General features: G+C 43.8%; 1 protein-coding gene across 3 annotated transcripts in view; it reads right to left on the reverse strand.

Annotated features, from left to right (window-relative positions):
* Positions 1–12084, reverse strand: part of B4GALT4 (beta-1,4-galactosyltransferase 4) — a 43919-nt gene that overhangs the window by 21051 nt on the left and 10784 nt on the right. For all 3 annotated transcript variants that reach the window (XR_008997935.1, XM_036883354.2, XM_036883355.2), the window contains exons 3-6: positions 10244–10476; positions 8101–8288; positions 3220–3342; positions 1274–1378 (exon numbers count right to left, since the gene is read on the reverse strand). Coding sequence is in view for 2 of the 3 variants with exons in the window: in XM_036883354.2 (XP_036739249.1) it covers positions 1274–1378; positions 3220–3342; positions 8101–8288; positions 10244–10476 (649 nt within the window). In the remaining variant the exon portion in view is untranslated. The remainder of the gene's footprint in view (positions 1–1273; positions 1379–3219; positions 3343–8100; positions 8289–10243; positions 10477–12084) is intronic.

A 12084-nucleotide genomic window follows, 5' to 3' on the forward strand; every position in this document is an offset into this window, starting at 1 on the left:
TCTCAAAACTTATGCAGTCATGTCCAAGGATTCAGGAGTCATCTTGAAGATCCCATTTACCAAAGATAAGACAAGCTGAGCATAGGAAAGAATATCCTGAAGGATGCTAGGGAACATCCACTCATAAACCAGTGCTGACTCTTTCCCTTTATTCTGCCTCTTCTATGAGAACCATACCCTTGGTACTCAAACGGATGAAGAAGGCAAGTCTTGCTTTGCAGAAAAATCTATGTAATAAATGTTGAAGGAATGATAGACATCAGAATTTTGCAATTCCTAATCAAATATAAATTTAGGCAATGATCACCAATGTTTGCTACACTTGTTAGAAGAAGGACTGGTGGGGACCTTCACAGTGAGGCATGGAGCTGACAATACCTGATCCCACAGATCAATCCCAGTATCACAAAGACATGTCTGAACATCAGGTCCTCCCGCTGTGACAAGAGAGGCAGCACGTGGCACCACCGATGAAGTGTTCTTGCACCTAACAGCACTGGAATCTGTTTAAGCCTCCAGATCTATCTCCCAGCTTACAATGGACCTACATTGGGTGAGGGACACCACCAGTGTTCACGGCACTGAAATGCAGAGCTCATGCAGAGGCACATATGAAGTTACATCACTGGATGAAGTTGGCAAGATCCACAATGCAAGAAATTCTATCAAACATGACGTAGTTTGCTCAACCAACAAACTGCAAAGGGGAAAAAAAAGTATGGGAGAAGGAACCTATGCATAAAAAGAGATTTCAAACAGATCATCCAAATGCATTGTGTAGACTTGTCTAGATCCTGATCTGAATAAACCAACTACTCAGGGGGGTAAAAAAGCTTTTATGTAACAACCAGGTAACTATGAACACTGCGCCCTGATATGTCATGTTAGTAAAGAAATATTGTTCATTTTATTTTAGGTATGATAATGGTATAGCAGTTCTTTTTTTAAAGACTTCTGGTAGTTTAAGGATACATTTTGAGTTATTTACACATGAAACGCTGTAGTATCTGTGATTTGCTTCTAAACAGTCCTGTGAGGGAGGAGAAAAAAGTAAGAGAAAGACGAGAGGCATGAATTGGTTAACTGTTGAAGCAGGGTGGGGGTACTTGGGGGTTCAATATACCATTCCCTCTACTTTTGTGTCCGTTTGAAAATTACCTTAATAAAAAGCTGTGGACAAAGTAACTGGCTCACCTGATTGAAATCAGCATAATCTTTATTGACAGAAGACACTAAATAAGCAGCCCACCAGGCACACGGATCTAGGACTCACCGTTCTACATTCACCTCATTGCCTATGTCTCTAGTGTGGAAGATCATTGTGTATTTACCCACTTCGGGCATTGGCCGGATTATTTTCATTCTGTGAAGTTCAACCCTAGAAAAATAACAGAAGTGTTTAAAAAAAAAAATTCCAACCTACTTATCTACCACTAGGCACTTGAATCATTTACAAGTTTACACAAATGTGCCCACATGGAGTCACACATAGACTGATTACTTGGAGGATTAAAAAAACAGAATTTTCTTTTAATGTTGGGCCTCAGGCAGGAAGTCCAAAGAGAAACATAATAAACATTTACTATTGGGGTACAAAGGAGATGTGTCAATTTATAGTTTATTTTCCCCAAAAAACTGAGAAAGCACTTATTTTAAAACATCATGATGAACAGGAGAATCCAGTCTCGTAGGATGCCTAGTTTACTTGGTTGTTCCTTCTTTTTACAAAGAGTAATAACCATTTAAGTTCAGAAGCTTTACAGCCTACACACATAGGTTCAAATTTAGACTTTGTTATTTACAATCCTGGTATAAGTCAGTTCATTACTCCAGGTCTCGAAGTCCTCATCTGTACAGTGGCATGGGGGTTACCGAGCTGATCTGACAGGTTCACATGAGACAGTCCACAGGGAACATGCTTTACAAGCTGTGATGTAATAGGTAAGTGCAAGGAAGGTGGTGCCTGCTCCACAGGTGAGTAAATAAATCTCAACCTCCTTTTATGTTCAAATCATTTGGTTTATCCATAGCATCAGTCAAGAACGACTCTGGAGGCCATGATATTCTTATTAAATGAGAGCAAAACCTGGGGCTCCCCTCTACCTTGAAGTTGAAGAAAAGATAGTGAATATACACGATCAGTGAAGAATTCTACTCATCATCTCATCTGGGCAGTGAAGTAGATTTGGGGAAGATGGTGGATATTGTTTACCTCTGGTCCTTGTTACTACTGCCCTGAAATCTATCGTTGTCCATTTCATAAGCGGCAGCCACACAGGCTGTGGAGAAGCTGGGCTGTGAAGCATTACTGCCCATCGCTATGACTATTCCTGTGGGGCCTCTGGTCAGAGAAATCCATTCCCTCCCGCCAGAAACATTTCAGAGACTCTCAGCCTAGACAGGGGAGCAAGAGTAGCACGGGCCCTGGCTTCTTTACACTGAAGCAATGAAGATTTTCACCCCAGCTAAGAAATGTCCAAAGGGCAACAGCAGAAGGAAAGAGAGTCTCCTAATAAGCTGAGAGACTGTTTTTAGAAGTCTGAAGATATTGGCCCCAGGCTCTTGAATAATTATTTCTGGGAGCTAGGAGAACCCGTAACTATCTGGCTATGGGAGGGAGCTGAGAGGGGGCCAGACATATTCCCTTCGAACACCCCAGAACACAAAGTACTCCAAGACGATCTGAGGGTAATGCCAGCAGCCCAGAGTCAGGTCAGTGGCTGCTCGCATGGCATGTGGGGCTGGCTAATGCAAATGGAGGGGAGGACATCTGGTCTGCTTCGGGCATGCAGCTCCTCACAGGCTGTCACACTCCCTACTCAGGGCATTGGGAGCTGAGCCAGGACCCCCAGAGGTCTGAAAGAAAAGCACAGGCTTACAATAGGCCCTCTGGCCACTTCCCTCAAACTGCAGCTTGGCAATGCCTGGTCATCTGGTACTCTTCATTCACTCTAGAGAGACCTTGTCTCGGTAATAATGTCTGCTGAGAAGTCCACAGAGACCTCCTTCAACATTGCTGGACCCCAAACAGCACCCTCCATCATTTCCAAAGATGGCAAAGGACAAGTGAGGTCCTCCACCCCATGGCATCCTGTAAGGCCAGATCTGAAGGCTTGGGACCTGCTGGACTGGCATCTACAGGAACTGTGGATAAACGTAGCTTCCAGAGCCACTACTGATAGCAAAGCCTCGTGAAGGGGACCTGTCTCTGCTGTTCACCTGAGTCTGAGGTCATCGTCTTCGCCTCCCCATCCCCAGTAGTTGTTAGAGAATCCATTCACCTTGAAAAACTGCTCTCTGCTTAGGGCAGTAACGCCCCCAAAATATCCACTGTAACGTAACCTGGAGCAAAAAGAGGAGAGAAAAGGTAAGAATATTAGCACAGAGCCCTTTGGTTCTCCAGATACTTCTGATTTCAGGGCTGGCATTCTATGAGCACTTGGAAGTCGTGGGCTTTCACCCGCCCACTCCTGCTTGACATCCACCTCACAGCGGTCCTGGCCTTTTCTGCCCAGCCTTCTTCCCTCTGTCTAGACAAGTGCTCACATGTGGTCACTGAGCAAGGTGCTGCCTACCTGTTGTTGTTAACGTTTGTGTGCAGATGTCTGCAGAGGTACCTATAAACATGCACCATAACATCAGAGCTGAATACAGGTGTTTTCACATGCTATTGCAGGAACAGGAGTGGCTGCCAGGGCACTGGGTTAAGGACTTTGAGGTGGCATCCAGGTTCAGCATGAATGAGCATCATAATGAATATACTGTTCTTACTTTTCCTTTTTTTAGGGGGTGGGATGAAGAGCAAGAGACAGCTTCTGCACATGCTTTGTATGCAAATTTCTACTTCTGTGCATGCAAATCTCCATCTCAGATTCTGTTTACTGGAGACCCTAACACACCTCAACAGCCCTGTGGTTTCTGGCTTGGACAACTAGGTGGACAACAGTGCCTTTCACAAAAATAAGGTATACAGAACAGTTAAGTTTTAAGGGGAAGACAGTAAAGATGAAGTTGAGCCAGCCCTGGGCTTTTGCCACTGGGCAAAAGGATAGAGTCCAAGCTGAAAAGAAAGGAGTGACTCTGCATGCAGCTTTGGAAATAAGCTGCCGAGAGGCAGTACTTGAAGGCACAGAGGAGTAGGTGAGAAGAGAAGAGTACAAAGGATGGAGCCGTGGGAATATCAATAGGAAAATGCAGACAGAAGAGATCAAGAGGTACCAGTCAGAGAGCACCTCCCAGTCATACAGGACTCTACCGCTCATTCATGGGCATATTAGCCAATCTGAGAAATAGATATCTCTTTAATATAACATTGTTAACAATTCAGCAATGGAAATGAAGGCAGCTTACTAACTTGGATGTTACTGAATAAAAAGGTGTGAATATATGGAGGATTTCTAACTTTCCTGTTCAAAGGGCTTCAGGAACAATTAAATATTCCTGCTTTTCTAGAAAAGAAGAAACACCAGAGGAAAGTTCAGTAAGTACGCAGTCACTTGCCATCTAACAGGTAGCGTCCCAAAAGCTCAGCTGTTTAACCGATAAAGGAAATAGATTTCTTTATAGATCCCCAACCTAAACTCCAGAACATGGTATTATTACAAACTATTCCTGACCAAGACAGCCAATGCAGTGTGCTGCTGCCATGGTTACCAAACTCTGACTGGGGAGGGGTCCCTAACCACCTGAAGATTGGCCACCTCACAGGACCCTGAGCAGAGCCGCTGTCCAAGCAGGACCGTCCAAGCACCAATGAGCAAGGGATCATCAGGACAGGACCAGAGGATGATCCGGCAGTGATAAGGATTCAGATGGGCAGAAAAACGGGAGTGGCCAGAATTCTCAGAGGAAAGGCGGAGAGGCAGAAAAGGGCGGGTGTCTGGGGAGCGCCTGCAGAGCGGTTCAGCTGGAATGGGAGGCACAGAAGACCAGCCAGTCATCAAGAAAGGCTTCTCAGACTCCCGGACAGCCAATTTAAGCTTCACTTCTGATTTTTTTTCTCATCTGGAAAAATATAAATATTTAACTGATCGTAGAAGAGTTTTATTTATTTTTAAAGGGTGGGAAGGCCCAAAGGTGGGGAAAGTGTAGTCACAAAATGATATTAGAGTCCTTTGGCAGGTACCAAAGGAACTCCTGGCAGTAAAATTTGCTACAGGCTGGTCCAGAGCTTTATCACTGACTTACGGTCAGTGGGATAAACAAGATTTAATTCTGGCTTCGACAGTTGGGGCAAGCCACTTACTGACTCCCTCTGCGTGCACGTGATGTGAAAACACTTCTTGCTCTTCTCTTCATACTCATTGGGCTCTTGTGACAATGAATAAAGCATGTGCTGATGTAAGCTGAGTGGCACAGTGACACATAGTGACCAACAGGGAGCAGACACTTAGCTGCCTGCTAACCCCAGCCAGCAACCAGAGCGACTGCCCAGAGCAGCAGAGGTAAGAGCCCGTGGGGAGGAGGGCTGCGCCTACGTTACCCACACAAGGCTCTCTGTGGCCACAGGGGCAGAGGCAGTTACTGGATGCAAACAAAGAAGGAGAAAAATACAAATGCCAATCAGGACCCAAGGGAAACTGAACTCAGAAGATTAAAATAGGAAATATATTAGAACTCTGATCTGCAAATAAGATTCTAAGCTACTAAAAGGCAGCCATGGATTTGATTCACAGCTTCTTGCATCCAGAGCAAAAGAAGAGACATATTCCATCACCTGATTGACATTAAGAAAATCTGCCAGTTACTCAAGGAAAACAAAGGCTTCTGACCTCTAGTTATAAAAGAAACCTCTGACCAGTTACAAAAGCAAGTTGAACAGCAAGACTCATACAGGGTTTGTTTTATTTATTTATGTACTTACTTTTAGCGAGTAAAATCAGCAAGGAGTTTAATGAGCAAAATGAAAGTACACTTGGAAAGGGGTCCAAGCAACTGGAGAGGGTCTGACTGCCATATGGGTGTTGTTTTTAGAGTGGCATCTGATGAAATCCATGATTGTGACCCCAAAGTTTTACTCAACGCTGATTCCCAGCAAGAATGCCCCAGAACTCAGGTTGTGATCCTGTCCTTAAAACAATCCTGTGTATCCACATTCCAAAAATAAACCAAAACTCCAATCCTGTGTGATGGGAATTTCTCACCACGGATGTTTAGAGAGAACTGAGCAATGGGAAGTTATCATCCATGACAAGGGTCCAAAGTACAGGTATTCTGTGGTGTAGATACTGACATCTCAATTTCACACAGTAAGTGAACAGATGGTTGACATACTTCTGAAAATACTGGCACACCCAGACATAATATGCAGCTTCCTTCAGTGAAGAGGTGGCTCAAACAGACCAGGAAACAAAACCTCCAGATAAGATAATGATCAATATCAAGTTCCCCGAAGGAAAAACATCCTGTGATTCTTTCCAAACCCCTCCCCTGCCCTGCCCTCTGGCCCCAGTGCCCCTGCCCTAAAGCAGGGGAATGCATCTCTTCCTTCTGTATCTCCCTTCCTGCCTTGCTCCAGCCAATACATTAAACTGAACACACAGAAAGCTGAACTGAGCTTTCTCCTGTTACTCTCCAGCTGTAACCACGTGCTCCCTAGTCCCTCCCACAGGAAATCCAAACTGCTTAACAGAAAGTCTGGCCCCAGCCTGCTCTTATTACTTGCCTCTTCTCCCTCCACCATCCCAGATATTCCTTCTTGGGCACTAATGAGCTGTCTGCACTTCCCCCCAAAACTGTGCCATGCTGTCTCTTGCTTCTATGTCCTGGAACTCTGCTGGGAAGCTCCCACTGATTCCACAGGTGAAGGTGCCACGTTCCCTAGGGAGCAGCTTTGACTGCCCCCTTACCTAGGTGTTTCTTAAAGGCCTTGTGCTCTCACCCTTTGTAGCTTATTCTAGGTATTTACTTAACATCCCACAGTTTATATAGGGATTCAATTTAAAGTCACTGCAAAAATCACCTGCAGTGTTACTCTTGGAAATCTCTTAAACAGTCCAAAGTGAGAGACTTACACCGTAAGAGTAACACGGAAACCGAGACTAGAGGAGTACCAAGAGATTTGTGGTTTCCATTTCATGTTCACTTTGCAGAGTAGACTCCACACTGGTGGAATCTCCTGTATTATTTTATAGTTTATAATTCTTTCCCTCTCCTTTCTTCCTCCTTTCTCTCCCCACCATTACCAAGTACTTATAGTTGTATTTGAAGAAGTGCAAAATTGATGCAACTCAACCATAGCTGCCTGTCTTTCCACATCAACATGCAGTAAGATCTCTTTAAGGGTAGATACTAGACCTTATTCAAGTTGGTCTCATGGTTCTTAGCACTGTAAGCACCACAGACCTGAGCACACATGGATGGCAAAGCATGGAGAAGCTGACAGGGAAGTGTGCACACACACAAGTAAATAAATAGTTCCATCTGTGCAGGATTTTCTTGGTCACTGTTTTCCCTTGGTTGTGCTTGAACAGGAACAGGAGCTGATATAAAATAAGGTTGAAAAGCAGCTATGCCTCTCCTAGGAGGCAGAGGGGGCAAGGCATGGAGTCAGAAATGATGGTACGTAACACTTCTCACAGTGGCCTTGAAGAAAAGGAACTTGTCCCGGGTGTCCTGGCTCCTTAGCAGACTATTCAGTAGATATGCCGCTCCCCACTCTCCCTAAGAACTCTGGAAAGAGATGTCACAGTCTACAACAGAGGCCTAAAGTTGACCTCAAGGGCACGCTCGTGTGCCTCCTAGTAGGGGAAGTCAGCGATAGACAGGTAAGGTACTTAAGGTAACACTGAGCATGGGCAGTGTCTGAGAAAGTCCCGCCACATGGACACTGCAGGTGAGGCTGTCCATGAGGTGCAAAGCTTGGAGTATTTTCCCTCACCTCTTCTTCCCCTTTTGTCTTTCATCCTCTGCCAAGGCTGTTGTTCCTAATTGGAAAAAACCCAACTTCTCTGATTCCTATTTTGAACCTTAAATGATACATATGGACCATTGTCCTAGTTCTCATTTTCCTAAGACATGGTGGACACCACATCCTGCAGGGCTCCGATGACAACAGACTGAGCTTCCCAACCTGAGTAGCCACGGGCAGAGCAGCCTTACCTGTATCCAGTGCTGTTCCTGCCGACCACCAGGTGCTTGGGCTGATCCTCACACTTGTAAAGGTTCAAGTCATTCTCAGGCACCAGGTCCACATCATGGAACACAAAGCAGTCCCAGTTTTCATCCTTGAGAGCTTCCAGATAGCCCACATTCAAGAGTTTGGCTCGATTAAACTTTTTACTCCCAGCCTATAGAAAAGAAATTAAAACTTAAAAAGCTCCAGAGATTAGGTTTCACACTGAACATGGTCCTCAGTTCAGATGCAGAAGCTGGTACTATTCATGCTAACATACAAGACTATACTTGTGACATGAAGATCTGACAGAGTAGATGCAATAACAATAAGAGGACTTGTTTTTTTCCTTATGTTTCATACATACTTATATTCCATAACTTAAAACATAGCTTGAAGAGGTAGTGTTTAATGGGTATTCCAGTTTTGCAAGACAGAACGTTCTTGAGATAGCTGCACAATAAGGTGAATATACTTAACGCTAGTGAACAGGACATTTAAAAACAGTTAAGATGGTAAATTTTGTTATGTGTATTTAACCACAGTTAATTTTTAAATGCAAGTAAAAATAACTCAAAACAACTTTAAAAACATACCTTTACTGATTCCACATAAAACTATAAAACCTTTCTTACATATTAGTCACACCAGTTAGCATTACTGATTTACTGTTTAACTTTCAGCATATCCCAATCTTACCCTATGTAATAAGCTTACACTTAGCTTCCAAGAGATATAACTTGAAAAGAAAGGATCAAGAAATCTTGACCAATAAAGGTTATTGCTAATATTTCGAAGCTACTTAAAAGTTACTTGGAATCACTGTAAAGGAATCCTTTTTTAACATTTAATGATGCAAGTTAATCCTCACAGTGGCCTTCTAGAAGGGATTCGTCACTATGTAAGAAAAGAACAGTTTCACCAGTAATATGACCAAAACTATACTAGGGAAAAGATTTTACAATACGAATTTTTTCATGGCTTTCGGAGCAAATTCCTTAGGAATACATTCCAGTTCAGTAAACAGTTTCTATCATAACAAATACAGGCATTCCTCAAAAGTTGCCACAGGACTTTCCTGAAAAGAAGAACACAAAGCAGATTTTTTTATTCCTAAAAATATCACACATGCCATCCTCAGTAAAAACTCAGGACTAAGAATGTTACAAAAATAATTATAAAACACTAGAATAGTAAAATTTTGTTTCAAATCCTAAAAAAATAGGCAGGAATGTGCATTATATATGCACATGAGTTTCAAGAGCCCTAGTTTATAATGAAGTATACACTATAGAACTTTATCTTCTCGTTTGTCAAAAGCTCCCCTAAAACAAGCAGTACTGGTTATAACCAATGTTAAGGATGTAGTATTTGCATTGTTAGAATTTGTAAGGATTTCAGGGGGAACCATTTGGATGGCCCAGAACAATTTTGACAAGCTAGACATGGATATTTAAGTTGATACATGATTTTCTTTCAATACATGTTAATACCAAATAAAATGTCAAATAAAACATTAATACCAAATAAAAGCATCTTTAATCATTCACTCATTTTAGAGCAAAACTCTTCAAAAGCAGCCTACACTTACACTTAACTGCATTCCTAATAAATCATGCTTCTTGAAGCCAAATAAGTGAATCAAGAAAGTGAGAACTCACATAACATGGTTTACTTATAAACAGTGGCAAAGTCAAAGGCAGAAAGGTGGAGACAGTCCTAGAACTCCCTGATGTTAACACACAGTAATCTGTGGAACCCTCTGTCTAGACCCCCATTGACCAGCCACACTCAATAGCGAAAAACAACTCCAACATCTCATCAAGCAGCATATAGCAAATACAGAAGGAAACGTACAGTAAAACTCCAGGAAAAATCTTAGGGCAGTCACTGGCTAACGGGTTCCTCCAGAGATTCATTTAAAATGCAGTAAAATCTCTCAGCACTTAGTACCATTACTCCACACTCTGGGACAAGAATTTCCTTTATTCCTTCCAAGGATACATGAGGTAAGTGACCTCTCCTTTGATGACAGTCGGGGGTTCCTTTGACCCCAAACAGACAAACGGCCAAGTCCCTCAGAGAGAGGAGGATCTGGAAGGCCAAGGCCTGGTCTCCCCCACCACTCACCTGATGGATGATGTAGATGCCATACTCCAGCTGCTGCCTCTGCAAGAAGGGATGAAGGTGCTCCAGCAGGTACACCAGGTGCTTCTCTCTGTTCCGGTGCGGGATGAGGATGGCAACGCGCTGCAAAGCCTTACACTCCTCAGGGTGATACTGGCCTCTGTGCACGTGGGGATTTTCTGCCTGCACTTCTTCCAGAGTGAGATCGGGCTTGAAAATGAGCTTGTTCTGGCCTCCTGCAATACAAGCAGAATGCAGGAAATAACAGTAACTATCTCAAGTGCTGCTGAACTTACACGAGCTAGTATAGGGAAAGCACTTAGAACATTGCCTGGAACACACTGAGCACTGTATAAGTGTTAGCTTTTATTATGATTACTTTAAAGCCTCCTGTAGTTATGAACTGTAACCACAGAAATCAAGTGACTCAGATTATTGGCTGCAAATGGAAGTAAATGACATACAAGAGCATTCGTGGCAACTGAGTAACCAGCTCTGGCTGTATGATTCATCCGAGGTACATCTGTCCTGGTGACCAGGGTGAAGAGCAGAGGTCAGGACTAGACTGCGTAACTTCAGATTTGCTCTCTCCTCTCTTCCTTCTCAAAATTCCAAAGGAGGGTGAACTCTCTCAAAGATCAAGAGAATGAAATCAAGCTCATTCACCAGGCCCTTGTCTCATGCCTTCCCTGAGCTTTTTGGGAGCTGTCCTCCAAACTGAAAGCAGCAGAAACTGGTCTCACTCCCTAGCCAGCAGTACCAGGATGTGCAATGTTGTGCCGTGGCAGCAGGCATCCCAATGGAGCGCTTGCTCGGCAAGTCTGCACACAGCCTGACTGGATGAAACCCAAGGGCCATCCATGGTAAACAATCTCATACCAGGCTTTAAAGATCAGGCTGAAGCCACTGACCCTCCTCTTCAATCTGAATTAACAGAGAATACTGACTGGTAGGAGGAGGCAGAGCTCTCATTAGGGAACATACACTGGTCAGGCTGTAAAATCTCAAGATGCTTGCGAGTCGTGGTATCCTCTCCTGAGCAAGGCCCTTCCTGTGTGCACGTCACCATGCCTTGCTCCTTGAGGCCGTCCCCTACCCTGGCCATTGCTACTTAGACCAGGCTGTAGTGTTCATGAAGTAGCAGAAAGCCTCTGCCCCACAGCACCAAGGGCAAGTAACTGCTTCCAGCCACCAACAGGGGAACTAGTGGTTCAAGAGCCTTTCCTGAAGGGTCTGCATACCTAAAAACAACAGTATGAAAAGCAGTTATATGCAAGGCAAGCTCTAGCACTGCTGCCAGGCCACAGAGCTGCTGGGAGATGGTATGGCTGCTGAGACGGTTTCCTGTGTACATTAGCCTGGCCATGGCTGTTCTTGGCCTCTGAAAGAGCCCCATGCAACAGGTCTAGTATAAATCAGTCCCCTTGCTCACTTTCTCACTGGCCTAATTTTCTATGTGCCCTAACCTTTCAGTACTGGCTTCCACTCACTCTGTCAGTCTCTCCATCGCTCCTATGACATCTCGTCAAGTTGTGTTCCTCTTGGGTCACTAATGGCTCTTCTTAATTCATCACTACTTACATCATCCTCTTAATCCATGTACTTGCTCACTACTGTGTCATTGCCCAATTTTATCAATGCATTTATTGCTTAAATATGTTGTAAAGATTTTGAATAAGGGAGATAATACAGTCAGATTTGCACTTCAATGACTCATTTGCTATCTCAATTTGTGAGCAGAGCAATTTCCCCAACACAGTCAAGAATAATGTTTTGGCTTTTCCATGAGTGAGTAAAGAGAAGTGGTATGCCAGTATGAACGCAGTACAGGACTGTGATCCAAT

The sequence above is a fragment of the Manis pentadactyla genome, chromosome 1 (assembly GCF_030020395.1).
Source record: "Manis pentadactyla isolate mManPen7 chromosome 1, mManPen7.hap1, whole genome shotgun sequence".
Classification (NCBI taxonomy): domain Eukaryota; kingdom Metazoa; phylum Chordata; class Mammalia; order Pholidota; family Manidae; genus Manis; species Manis pentadactyla.